At 30.4% G+C, this 15,435-nt stretch overlaps 1 protein-coding gene across 1 annotated transcript; it reads left to right on the forward strand.

The window, feature by feature from the left end:
• Positions 1–1,154: 1,154 nt before the first annotated feature.
• Positions 1,155–13,893, forward strand: LOC130904102 (annulin). The gene is made up of 7 exons (XM_057816661.1): positions 1,155–1,452; positions 10,314–10,547; positions 10,815–11,039; positions 11,093–11,339; positions 12,076–12,266; positions 12,335–12,681; positions 12,824–13,893. The coding sequence occupies exons 1-7, from the start codon at positions 1,335–1,337 to the stop codon at positions 13,745–13,747; spliced, it is 2,286 nt and encodes a 761-aa protein (XP_057672644.1). The 5' UTR covers positions 1,155–1,334; the 3' UTR covers positions 13,748–13,893.
• Positions 13,894–15,435: the final 1,542 nt, after the last annotated feature.

Raw genomic sequence — 15,435 nt, forward strand, 5'->3', positions numbered from 1 at the left:
AATTGAAAAAGTGTCTTTTAAAACTAATTGCATTTTGGGATAAATCTAGTTAGAAATGAAAACGATTAGAAAACAAATTAGACTTTTTATTTTGTTTTTCTAGAAAAGACTTTTCTCAAATTGTAATTTTTGGAATCTGTGAACTTGTTGCTGTTATTAGTTTCAGCAAATTTATTATGAAAGACATGGTACAATGATTATTGTAATGTTTTTCGTATTTATTTACACACTTTCTATTCGTGGGGTGAATTAATAAATTAATAAAAACTGTCCCTCACATTCTTCATTTATTTACACACTATACAATACACTTAACTTATGATAATTTACTTATAAATATCACTTAACTAATTATTATCACTAATTCGCTCTTTTCACTACGACTATTTATTTAAAACTTACTAACTGCGTTTAAACAATACATTTATATACCTAAATAAAATTCTAAAAAGTTCTAGAAAATGAAAAGTAGTAAAAGACAAAAATAAATAGACTTTCCTAGTAATTATTTGAAAGAAATACTGTAGACAAAGGCACTTCCGCCATTTATAAATAACGTGAAAGGCGCCGCGCGAATTCACCGAATTTTTAAAATTCCATAGTAGCTAAGCAGTAGCTATTCGTGGGGTGAATTAGTAAACACTGTCCCTCATGTTTTTAATTCATTTACACGCTACAAAAACGAAGTTCTACAAAGTTCTAATAAAAATAAAACAAAAGAAATTAATAAGACTTTCCCAGAAATAGAAAAGAAATAACGTAAACAAACCGCTCGCTATAATAAAAAGGAAACATCAAAGGAGCTTCTGCCATTTATAGAAAATGTGAAATACGCCGCGCGAATTCGCCGAATTTTTAATATATCATGGTAGCTGGTCAGGGCCGGCCTAGGGAACCATTTTGCGAACTTATCCGTAACATTTTGATGGGAGGAGGAAAATGTAAAAGTAATAGTTTGTTTACGACGTACAAACTAATGAAATCGTGTTAAAAATAATGAACATTTTAATTTTTTTTTGAAATATATCATTAAAAAATATCGTATTGGAATTGGATTCATTAATGAAGAAAATCTTTAGACGGGAGAACAATTTTAACAATGAAAACGATGTCGAAGGCGTGGGAGATGTTAAAGTAACATATAAAATGCTCTCAGTTTTATAAGAATCGCGAACTCGGTAACACGCGCTTCATTTCAATATAATATATCGACTAGATATTTTTCTGTTTATAAAATTTGTTAATAAAAATTATGATTTGAAAGTGTTGAATAAGTTTTTAAATTTATTTTTGAAATTTGTATATATTCAAATTATTTTATCAGTTTTAATATTATGGGAAGAATGAATTTTTCTGAAAGATGTTGCCCCGGAGGCTTTTCATTTTTTAGAGCAAAATGGAAACCTAACGCGGATTTACAGTTACAGCATATGCCAAAGCCTAAAGAAGCCGGTAAGTTTTTCATAATTAAAATAAATGAAATAATTTTTATAAATACAAAAAATTCAATATTCCGCTTTCTAAAGATAGATGGCGATCATGCAGTATTCAACAACAAATTGTTTTCAAATATTTTATTCATTAGAAATGTCGTCAGCAAATAAAAAATACGACATTCATTAAAATCTAGTAAATATCAAAAACATTTTTTCATTGTCATTGCTACGGTTTTCTCAACCCTATTTGTAACCTGTACAATTAATTATTTTAAACTACTGATAGTCCGGTCAAATTAGACCAAAAAAATAAGAGTGAATCTACTTAAATTCAAACCAGTATAAGGAGTTTTTTGCGTTTTTCAGTAAAACGGTAAGTTTTATCATAAAAATACTTCAGAGAAAAATTGTAGATCATAAAATTATCTATAATAAACGTATCGATACTTTTTTTTCTACGAGCCACCGTTTCTGAGATATGATGATACAAAAAGTTGTAAAAGTTGTAATCGTCGCAATATACAAGTACGACATGTATATACATCTCTAGAGTTGCAATATATGTTAATTTTCTTTTTCTATCGGTCATTCCATTTTACCATTTTACCTGGCTAGATAAGTATCGATAAATTTCGTTAAAAATACTAAAAGTAAATAAACAAGTTCAATTGGTTTGAGTTCCTCCAACCGTAGCTGTTGCTCATCAACATCTTTTTCGGGTATACTACCAAGTTCGAGGGTGGCTGGGTCCTCATCTAAACCCTACAGATTGGGGCTGGAAGTTACATTAGAACCCCTTCAAATTTTATTTCCTCCTACGCACGAAAAACTGCTGAGCCCATTTTGTTTTGCAGCTGCAAAAAGAGGTGCAGTGCTAAATTTGCTTGCAATTTACATGCACTTTTTGAATCATTATATCTCAGAAACGGTGGCTCGTAGAAAAAAAAGTATTGATACGTTTATTATAGATAATTTTATGATCTACAATTTTTGTCTGAGATATTTTTATGATTAAACTTACTGTTTTGCTGAAAATTGCGAAAAATTTTATTTTTAATTATGTATATTTTAAACAATTTTACTGATTTTCATCTTGGTGGTAATTTATGTAATTTCGAATGTATAAATTGACCGGACTATGATACAAAAAACCATGAAATGGTGAAATTTTTACAGGCATTATCATATTTTATTCTGGATAAAAGAATAATAGTAAAAAACAGGTCTCAAAGATTCGAAAAATCGAAACTTCAGATCGATATGAAATCGATTTCGGTTCCGATACTTTTAAATCGGAGGTAATTCAATTTTTTGTTTTTTTTTAATCTTGAGATTCGGATGCGTGTTGTGTGTTTTTATTTAATGTATTACATTTTATTAGAGTTCTAATAATTAAACCAAAAACAAGCGTCATTTTTAACTTCTTTAGTAAAATATCTGCGAATACAAACTTTGTATTTCGACTTCAAAGCCTCTCGAAGAAGCCAAAAAAAAAAAATTAATCTCAAAGATACTTTGATAAAGAATCCAAAATGGTGTAGCTCCAATACTAAATCATTGGAAATGGATAGATTGATTTCTGGAATGGTTTGTTTGCAAGATATTCCCTTCGATTTCAAAGAAGACATTAGATTTGGACGTGCGGTGCCAAATTATCAGTTAAAAGACAGTTTTGTACAGAATATATTTGTGGGGAGGTTTATGCAAAATTAGTAAAAAAATAAATTTCCTAAAAGAAGGAATAAAGTTATTTTGAAAGATCACACATTCAACGGAAGACATACAGAAGGTCTAATTAATGAAACCACTTTCATTATACCCCCAATTTCTAGTATAGGGTACCACTGTTATCAATACAATCCAAAGCTCGCAAAATGTCGATAATTTAGTAACTTCGAAGACTGTTTGAAAGTTATTTAACAATGGAAATTAGTCAATTAAGAGCATGGAATGATCGGGATTAAATTAAAAGATCGTCTGCATCTAGACCCGGATTTTTTTGCTAGCTTGCTTGTCACTAGAGATGGAAGCTGGCAATGGCTTGGAACGACTTACAATTAGAGTTTATGTGAAGAGAAACAAGAGAAGAAAGAGACCTGAAACATTAGCCAACAGGGAACTTCTTCATCTTGACTAATTGCCATGTTTCAAATCGGTTTTGATGTGCGAGATTTTGGATGATGAAAATTTCATTTAGCAACCGCAATAAAATGGAGAATCTTCGATATCATTTATGTCATTAAGATTACTACGTTAGAGTAGGTAAGAGCCTTTCTGAAAGAAGTTTCTAGAAATACTCGGTACTTTGAAGGATATTAATTCAAGCTAGTTACTTCGAATAAATTGTGAAAAATACAACTATATATCTTTTTTTTTAATATCAAAGTTAATTGATAGACGTTTTTCAATAAGAACCCAACGATTCCAACATAATTAAAATTTTATAATTAGTACAGAGTCATTAAACAATACGAAAATAATGAACTTTTTTTGTATAACAATACAAATGATAGATATTTCTGTAGATAGGTTCAACTGATAATAAAAATACAATTTAGTTTTTGAACGAAAAGACTTGAGAACCAAAACATTTAATTTATATTCTGAATTCCAATTACAAAAATTGAGAAATCAATTGATACCAACTTCAATAATATTTTAAAACTCATTGTCAATGTCGATAGATTTGATGTTACATTACATTTGAAATTTATGAATTTTGGAAACTTTGATATTTTTGAAACTGTGGATTTGTTTATCCAGTTAGAACTAAAAACACGTCTAGAAATTTTTACACAATTACTCGCTTTGTTCACATAATGTTACATAAGTTCGAATTGCAACAATCTGTAAATATTTGACTAAAAATAATTTTGATTAGTCACATTTTTCTTAGTTTTAATTACTTTAAACGACTGAATATATAAGAAATGCAATTGTCAAAATTACCAGACAAGTTTAAGTTATTTTTTTTTTCAAATTTTTATTTATAGATATTATATCAATAGAATGCAATAAAAAGTTCAAGGCGATACAATAGACATATGTTTGAATTGAAACAGCAACAAAAATAGCATTTTCAAAATATTTTAAAAGTAAATACTGGAGAAATTATGATAATATTTGATTTATATAGGATTTTATTATATTCTATAATAATCTAAATATTGAGTTTTATATCTTGAAATTGAAAATTATTAATCCATTGGCATTGAAACTAGTTGAAATAATTTTGTGTAGAACTGAAATAGAGAGCGATTCAAAAATGATAATTTACAAATATTATTCTCAATTTCCAATAATTCTCCGGGAATTTTTCGGAAAATATCAGTAAACATTTTTTATGTATATTTTGACTATTCAAAGTTGTATATTTAACACGTGAACTCTACTCTGCTATTTAATAAAAAAAACAGTTATTATCTCAAAAAATATTCATTAAATGACTTTATAATTATTATTGATGAATTGAAATAAACATATCGCCATATGTACTGACTCTCGTTCATCCATACAGTCAATCACAACCATATTCACCGACCATCCAATAGTCCAAAACATTCATGACATCTACCAAACTCTGATTGCTCTTGGTATAACAGTCTCTCTCATCTGGCTTCCATGGAACACTGGAATTGCTGGAAATCCCATTCTGAAATCCCATTTCAGCTGGCCAATGATTTGAAGATTAACTTTAAACACCTCATTAAAAAATCTAGGCGAGATACATGGAGCAAGAGTACTACAGCATTGCACAACATCCACCCATCTACTTCTCACATTTCCCTAAAATTTTTGAATAGGAGAGAAGCTGTGACAATAAGAAGACTTCGCATCAACCACACGGCTATTCGATGTCGTCAGAGAGTCGTCCTTGTCAAATTCCTGTAGCTGTTAAGCATATCCTCACCGACTGCAGAGAATATTCTACCGCGTATCAACAGTTTGATATGAAAACCAACCTCAAGGAGACACTTAACTGCCCGACGGAAATAAGGAAAATCGTGGAGTTTCTTAAAGCATTGTAATAGATTTTGTAACAGTCCTTTATATAACTTATGATTGTTTTTGTGTCCCAATGACCAGCGCTGTCGAGGTACGTTAAACTGAAATAAACAAAAATATAGTTACAGTTCATTTTATATAATTCCACGATCCGCAGAGCTCCTGCCATTCCAAATATTAAAGAAACCTGAAAGATGTCTGGAGTTTGCAACAATAAACTTGTTAGTTTCTTCACGGGCGAATGTTTTAGATTTTTTGAATCTATAACCAACTGATTTATTTTTCAAATTTCAGTTTTGAATAAGTCTTCCACATTTTGGATTTAGTTTGAAAATAATCTAGTAACGCTCTTTCTGTGAAGCCTTTTTTAGTACGTAACTTCATAAAAGATTTACATTCTTTTAAATACTGTTCCCTGGATTTCCCAGGGAGAAGATTCATAGTTGCTGCAGTTACCATTCAACAACAACTTCTGGTGTGCAGTTTTGACAGATTCAGAAATTACATTCTTTTTGAGCGCAAATGAATGAAAAAAAAACTTGAATATTGTAACGGACGTAGAAAAAAACAACAGATGATAATTGTTCGATATCAAATTTTTGATTTAATCGATTCATAGATTACTTATGGTTCAAATATTTTTACTACCAGAAGCCAATCAAAAAATTATAAATAGACGTGTATCAATGCGTTCATTATTATTTAAATTGATAACTTTTGACATAATATGTAACACATGACTCACATGCACCTACATAATTCGCGGAATGGAATGAGTACATACAGGAGCGACGAGAAAATTACTTTAATTGAATATTATCGAGAAACAAAAACAGTGCGAGATCTATTCGATTATGGAGTGTTTAATAGATTTTGGATGTTATAAAACATGATTCACCGAATAATTTGTAATCTCCTATTGAGTTAATTCTAGTATTGTATTGAAATTTTTTAAAATCAACATTCACAATGTTTGTTTTTAATATATCATAAATTTTCTAATAGTAGAAGGTCAGTTTATTTCTGTAAAATTCAATTACACGGTTTCGCTATTCTGTATATTAACATATTTTCAGCATCTAAAAAATAATAGAGATTTTTGGGAGCAGTTTTTAGAATCTTAGAATACACCCAATAAAAAATTTTTCCAATTTTTCATTTCTTGGACTTCTTTCGTTTGATTTTTTTGATAAATTATCTTGATTTTAAGTTACTATCAAGTAAAATTTCGTTTAAAAGCAAAATGAAAATTTATATTTTGATAACTACTCAAAATAGTCGAAACTTCGATATTATATGCTTTTTATACGAAATTTTAATTGATAATAACTTAAAATCAAGATCAAATGATTACAGAAAATACAAACTTTTATGAAGTTCGATATACTTTATTAGAAAGTTACTACTTCCGCAGTTATTTCGATGAGACACCGTGTACTTTTTTTTTATTGAAGATTGTTTGATTTGTACAATGATTTACGTTAAATATTTGCGAAAAAAAAACGTCATAGAACAGAACCGTTTTCAAAAACATAAAAAATGATTCTTATAAAAAAACATTTGAAATTTTTCTGAAGTTTAATATTGCATTTATTTATAATAATATTATTGCTTTCATTGGAATATAGACATTGATAAGTTAATAAGTAACTCTAGTGTAGGCACTTGAAATACATATATAGATTTCATAGATGTAATACGTCCCACATTATAATTTTATGAAAATGAAAAACAATAAAAAGCCAAAACAGGATCGGAGCTTACAATCTTTCTCTTGTTGTTATTTAACATGTTTCTTTTCATTATTTTCGTATTTCGGCTAATCTAGTCTCTTCCAAATCGTACATCCTCTAAGTATTAAGTTCATATTTCTTTCTAAGTTCGCTCTTAATACATTGAGTACATTGTTTTGTACATCTTTTCTTATTTTTTCTGATTTTTCGCGCTGTCGCATAATCTATTCTCATTTCCCAATTTAATTTGTTCAAAATTGTGTAAAATGATCTCTAGATGCAAAATAGACTAGCGAAAGTCAAATTTAATAATGTGACTTCAATGTGACGCGTCCTGGATTTTTTAAATCCAAACAGGATGTTATTTGGAAAAAAAATCCTGTTCATTTTTGTATTTCTGAACCGTTTTCGTATTGAGTGAGAGATTCTTATAAAAATTCCATATAATGAAAAATAAAATTGACATTATTCGACACAAACAAATACCACTCGTTGTTGTGAACACGTTTCTCAATAATGAATAAGGAATAAGGAATTTTATTCAAGACAAAATTGTTTTAATCCAGAACTTATTATTGTATTTTATAGCTGTTTCTGTAATATTTTTTTTAATACCGCCCTGGTTTATTACACTTCCTCCAACGCCAAATTGTTCATTGAGGTATCCTTACTAAGTCAAGGTGAACCTCTTACTAAATCTCGGTACTGGACGTTAACTAAACAAAATTAGTTATTTTTAACTTATGTGACGCTCAGTTGTTAAATATTGAAAGAGACGAATTGTAACTCATGATTTTTTAATTTGACACAATATTTCTTGGTAAATATTACGATTTGATACTAAACTACAAAAAAAGTGAATATAAACAGCTTCTTGAATAAACCACAAACGCATTATAATTAGATATATGTTTATGTTTTTAAATCTTCTTGATTTTAAGTCTCTTTTATTTCAAAATTAAATTTTTTTATTAAATTATTTAAAGATATATAATAATTGACGTTTTGACTTTTCTTTAAATCTTTAACAAAATATTTTATCTATCTTTGTAAAATTATTAAAAAAAAAACTAATTTTGAAACAGAAAATACTTAAAATCAAGAAGATTTAGAGACATAAACGTATCAAAAGGATCTAAGAAATGATATACAGGGTTTCTTGAAAGAATAGGGGAAACTAAGAAACCATATAAACAATACTAATAGAGGTATGAGACTCATACTTCATTTTAATGATAAATAACAAGGGGACCAATTACAAAAGCCGAAAGTCGTTGTCTCATTTATCATCTAACATACGCATACACGCAAAACAAAAAAATTCCTAACCGTCTATTTTCAAAAACAAAATGAAATATTGAAAGTTCGACAATCTGATTTCCTACCTAATAAATGCCCTAAATAACGGTTTTTTGTGATTTCGTTAATGCCTTCGATTCTGTTCATCACTAAATTCCGATTAACAATCTAGAGTAGTAAGGCTTCTAAGATATTCCTTCCTAAAATGGTTAATTTCTTACTTGGAATGTAACAAAACAGCTGTTACGATCTAATGGTAATGGTTTCGAGTAATTTACCAGTAATGGTGTACCTCAAGGTTCAGTTTTATGTCCAATACTTTTTTTGATATTCATTAATAATGTTACAAACTTGGATCTTCTGGAGAGGTTCATTCTACCATGGGCAAAGTCCTGATTAAACACTGAGAAAACTCTAAAACTCAACAATACGATCTCCAAATTCGATCAAGTTTTTTGGTCCACATTTTTACATGTAGACGCTTTGGTGAAAAAAATTTTCCAATGCTTGTTTTTCTATTAAATCTGTGTCTGAACAACTACTTTAACACCTTACTACTCGTTGTTCGAAAAGCATCTTCGTTATGGATTACGTTTCTGGGGGTCTTGTTGTTTGGACCTCTTCGAATGTATCTTCAAGTTACAAAAATTTCGTTACTTTTATAGTTTGAGTAGTGAAATTACCTCAATTACCCTGCTAGAAGAAATAAATCGGATATTTATTCAACAATAGCCGGCAAAACCACTACACCAAACTCAGAGTTTACCTTCTGTCTCTGGTGTAATAAACAGTGTGTTCAGTATGAATGATTTGGTGTTGTATAAACTGCACCTCAAAAGAAAGAAACTGATAGTGTAAGATCGTTGATTTTATTTTTTTCCCAATCCAAGTTTTGAATTACTAAGAAATGAATTACTAGAATAAAAAAACTATTTGAACGCCCCGAATTTCATCGCAGTTTTTCTGAAAAACCCTGTATGTAATGTATGAATTATAATACTCCAGCAACTCCTTTATACAGGGTGTCCCACGACGAGTTAAAACTATCTGTATAAATGGCGAAATATTTGTAGGAAAATCATGAGTTTGAGTTTTTGGATACGATCTTATTAAGTAAAATATTTTCAAAGTTGGCCGACTTCCGGTAGAAGCGAAAGTCGACTGTAACTTTGTTACTTTAAATGGAATATCCTTTCAGAAAAGGAATTTACAGAAAACATTTGATATCTGGATATCTGGATAACGGTAAGGTTTAGGTTTGGAAAAGTATGTATGAATTTGCCTTATTTTTTAACCCCCGAATGCATTTAAATGGAAAAAACCGGGTGATTCTATTTAAAAAAATTAAGAAATTTCATATTTATACGGTTAAACTTTGAACAGTTTTTATACACACCCTGTATAAAATAAAAAAATTTTCAACATTGATTCAAATACATCTGAGCTTGCTTAAAGCAAACGAATAGAAACCATTTTCTTATTTTTAAGGGTATCCTTGTAAAAAAATAATTTTGAAGGGTTTGCATCGGCCAAATTTTTTGTAAAAAAAATAAATAACTCAAAAAGTATGCATTTTTCGGAAAAAAATATGAGACAAAAGTTTACTAAAATTTTACGTAGATTTCGAAAATGTATTTATATACAGGGTGTTGTATTTAAAATAACAAAGTTACAGTCGACTTTGAAAATATTTTAGTTAAGAAAATCGTAGAAATTTTTATGATTTCACTACAAGTATTTTGCCATATATACAGATAGTTTTAACTAGTCGTGGGACACCCCGTATAGATATTCGAAATTATTACAGGTTCGATTTCAATTTCCTCAATTTTTTTTGCAGGAGATTCAGAAAACGATGTGATAGACGATCCCGATATCCTGATCATACGAAATATAGATGCTTGTATAAAAATCAACGGACCATTTCATCATACGACTCGATACGATTTAATGGAACGTGATTATTATCCTCAATTGGTGGTGAGAAGAGGTCAAAGTTTCCAATTAGATATTACTTTGAATCGACCTTACGACGTAACTAAAGACGGTGTTTCTTTTATATTTTTCGTCGATGGTAAGTGAAGATATCAGACATCTGTTTCGACTTTTCGCGGATTTTTATTAAAAAATAGAAAAGAAAGAAAGATGTAAAACACTTTTATGAACGTGAATGTTGAGGAGAAAATAGAAATACATAGTTGCAATTGAAATTTATATTCGGCGAAAAGTAAAAGTTTTACAAATTTGCACACCCGTTTAGAAATAATAAATATTCAGAGCTAATCCTACACTGTTTGCAATCAATAACCCCATCGTTAATTTACAATTTCAACTCTTCTAGGCGAAGAAAGATTGTCTCACGGTAACGGTTCTTTGGTAGCAGTTCCTCTTCTAACAAAAACCGATAAAAACTTGTCGTGGAATGTGATATTAGATAAAGCCGAAGATTGTATTATTTCGATCCAAATTACAACCCCTCCAGATGCTATAGTTGGAAAATGGTGTATGGAAGTCGATACTAAACTTATTAATGATTCGGGAGCGTTTAGTTACAGTTGGGAGACGGGTAAGCAAACATTCGAAATTCGTGTGCTTCGTTTTAGTTACAATAATTTCCAGGAATTTATCTTCTTTTCAATCCTTGGTGTGTATACGATCAAGTTTATTTAAAATCGAGCGAATGGAGAGAAGAGACTGTACTTAATGATACCGGTTTAATTTGGAGAGGAACTTATAATAGACTTCGACCTGTGATATGGAAATATAATCAATTCGATAAAGATATTTTGGAATGCTCTTTATATTTAATAAATGTAGTAGCAAAAATCAAAGTTAAACTTAGATCAGATCCCGTGATGATCACCAGGTAATTAATGAACTAAAATTATATAAATTTCTTTCATATCAAATATAGATTCAATATTTCGATTTTTGTACAATAAAATATTGATTACAACTAATTGCAGCCATCAGAAAACATGTTGTTGAATCGTCTTTTTGTTTGAAGTTATTAATAATAGCAATGATGAAGCTAACTTTGTTCTTTCTGGAATTTATGGAACTGTTGATGATATTCATACTGAACGTTTACATTGTTTATTACATCAACCCTCACAATTACACTGTCTGACGCGCGTTTCGATAACCAAATTATCGTCTTCAGAGACTCAAAGTAAACTGTTTACCTTCAGTCTACTACTACTACTTGAGTTACCTGTTTTATTATAAAACTTTATATCCTTTATTGGTATTCACTATGAAATATAGTCACTTTTTCAAGCTTAAGATAATAATCTGATGTAGCCAGATCAGGTGAATTTAAAATCCAAGCGAGTTTTCGATCAGTATTAAGTAATAGCGGTACCCATCCTGCAGATCGACTTCCATTTTTATTTAAATTTATTCAACAACAAAAAAAGTTTTCTTTATGTGAGTTATGAAACTGATATTTTGATAGACGACATCGGAAATATCAGAAAAATTACCTTTCATAACTCAAATATGCTGTGGGTTCAAAATACATGAAGTTATATCTAGAAAATTAGTGAAAGGAGAAACTTGGCAAGCTTCTAAACATGCTATTACCATTATTAATATTATAGGGCGTTAGCTGCAGCTGTGAATTCTCCAGACGATAATGGAGCGGTGATGGGGAATTGGTCGACCGATCACAGTGGCGGTACACCTCCTACGAAATGGTTGGGAAGCCGCGAAATACTACAAGAATATTATAAGAAGAAAAAACCAGTCAAATACGGGCAGTGTTGGGTATTTGCCGGTGTTCTAGCAACAGGTATATCAATTTATAGTTTGAAATATATATATATTTAAAGAGCTTAGTTTATTGATCAATAATTGCAGCTTGCAGAGCGATAGGAATACCAGCTAGAACGGTAACGAACTACTCTTCAGCACACGACACTCAGAACTCCCTTACCGTGGATTATTTTCTAAACGAAGACGGTTCTATCATGGAGGAAATGGTTTCTGATTCCGTTTGGAATTTCCACGTATGGAACGAAGTGTTTATGGATCGCCCCGATCTCGGAAGCCAGTATGGAGGATGGCAAGCCATAGATGCTACACCGCAAGAGTTGAGTGCCGATAAATATAGATGCGGTCCTGCCTCCGTAGCCGCTGTTAAACAAGGAGAGATATCGAGACCTTACGATACAAATTTTCTTTATTCCGAAGTTAACGCCGATAAGGTAATTTCACATGAAACGAAAAAATTCCTCTAGTTTCTTCAAACCCCATCTCGTCTTGTGGCTGGTTTTTTGATGCAATATCTTCTCTGATAACTCAAAATTTTTCAATATCCTCTAAAGTAATTTAAAAAGTTTGTTGTAGATTTTCTGGAAATATTCGGGACCCACCCAACCTTTGAAACTGTTAGATAAAGATACTTATGGTATCGGCAAATTGATCTGCACGAAAGCCCCAGGAAGTTTCGATAGGGAAGATATAACTTATAACTACAAATTTCAAGAAACTACCAATGAAGAACGTTCAATAATGTTAAGAGCTCTGCGTCAATCGGAGAATTTATTCTCTAGGTACTACCTGAACGAAGATTTCAACGACGTATATTTCGATTTCAAACTTATAGATGACGTGAAAATAGGTCAGCCTTTCAATGTGGTATTGAATATGAAAAATAGAAGTAAAACGGAAGAATACAGGATCTCCGTAAAAATAAGAGTGGAAGTTGTCAATTATACGGGGAAGGTTGGAGATAATGTGAAACAAGAAAAATATATAATAACTGTTAAACCGAAGGAAACCCACGAAATAAAACTGGAGGTTACTTATGAAGATTATGCTAAACGAGTGATTGATCAGTGCGCTTTCAATGCGGTATGTTTGGCTAGAGTCGAAGACACAAACTTTGAGTACGTAGCGCAAGATGATTTTAGAATTAGAAAACCCGATATTAAAATTAAACTAAAGACGCCACCTATAGAAGATACTGAAACTTACGTTGACATTTCAGTGGAGAATCCTCTTCCAATAGCAATTAAAAAAGGTGTATTTACCGTCGAAGGTCCTGGAATTGAGGATAAACTCAAAGTATTTGCTAAAGAGAGCGTTCCACCAGGAGGTCGCGCTAAAGGGGAGTTTAAGTTCACTCCTCCGCGTATAGGGAGACATACTATAGCCGCCAAGTTTGTTTGTAAGCAAATGGATGATGTAGACGGTTTTATTTCGATAATGGTCGAACCCAAAAAATATATCAATGCGTTGGATAACGACGTGGATATAGAGACCATTTGAAACTGCGACTTCGGCTTCATATCATTTTCAATAAATTATTTCTGATGATATCCTTGATTTTAAACGGAACAGAATAAACTATTTCGGAACCTTATTATTTATTATGTTTTTTTAGAGTACACGAAAATTAAAATTTTTAAGTATGATTCTTAGTTTTATTTACCAAGTTTACGATGAAACAGAATAATTTTCTAATTTTGCAGCTATAGATTCAAATATTATATAAATGGCGAACATCGCGTGTCACTAGATGGCGCTGAATTTTACTTCTATAGCAGTGAACAACAATACAATCTGTAAAAGTATTTGATGCTGTCCAATTTTTTATCTGTTTTTAGTCATTTTCCTTATTTCTATCATTCCAGTAATTTCCTAAACGTTTTTGTGTGGTTACAACAAAAAATTGTGTTTGGGAATCAGTCTCAAAATGACAAAAATTGAAGTAACCTTTTCTAACATCATATTGGAATCAGTAACGGACAACTAATAAAACTAGAAATGGTTTTTAAAGCAGAATATATAGTATTATATAGCCTATAAGGAACAAATTCAAAAACTATTAAGTTTTCGTTCGTATTCAGACTTTGTCGTTAACTCCAATGAAGTTTGAAAGAAAATTAACAGATGTCGCTGACTTCGTATTTTCGCGAATATTATCGTGTATAAGTACATGAAAGTGAAGATAGATGTCGCGAACGAATATATTTAATAAAATTCGGTTTTATCCAGCTTTTAAAATTTTTATTAGATTTGTGAAGCTTTTATATATTTTTGTAAACCTTATAATAACTATATTTAATCTGTATATACTATTTATGACATCTATTGTTGCGTAGATAAAACTTTTATTCGGAAGAATTCTTTTTGTTCTCCCAAAACAAAACTGTCGATGGTTCCGTGACATATAATGATGAATATTAATAATAATAAAATTCTAATAATAACGTATCTATATTAAATGTTTGGAAATAATAATAAATAATTTATATAATTGGAATGTAATATACACTGCCATCTATGAGACAATGTGTTATACTCATAGGAATAATCCCTTTTTTAATTTCCACAACTGGGTAGAGAAAAAACTATTCGATAGTAGATGGAGGCACCAAAATCGTTTTTGGAATTAAGTATACGAGGTTAATACAAATAATAATAAAATTTAAACAACGTTAATTACTTGGCAGTATTCCAGGTCATCAGCCAAATATTTGATCCCGACTGGCACTTTAAACAATCAAACAAATATCAATAACCAAAAAATTTAAATGGAAATTGAAAATTACTAATCAGATATTCAAGGGATAAAAGCAAGACAAGAGAAGACAACAAACGACTCAAAATAAACTTGCCAAAATACCTAATGTAATAATAATTTCATTCTACAGAAACGTATTGCCAATTTCGTTAATCAAAAAAAATCAATCACACGGACATTTTTGGAGAGATGTGATGACATAAATCGAAAAAAAATATTTTGAGGATTGAATTAGGATGCATTCCTCAATGTGCAAAATTGAATTTTCCTTTAATATGTCTGCAAGTCGTGTTTAGGAATGTCTTTCTATTTTTTAACTTATTATAAGAAGGCTTTAGTAGAAGAAACGAAAACAAATTATTTACTGCTTGTCTCAATACACGAGAGAATTGAAAGATCCGATAAGAAGTGAAAGAAGACAGTCAGAAGG

Source organism: Diorhabda carinulata, chromosome 2, assembly GCF_026250575.1.
Source record: "Diorhabda carinulata isolate Delta chromosome 2, icDioCari1.1, whole genome shotgun sequence".
NCBI lineage: Eukaryota > Metazoa > Arthropoda > Insecta > Coleoptera > Chrysomelidae > Diorhabda > Diorhabda carinulata.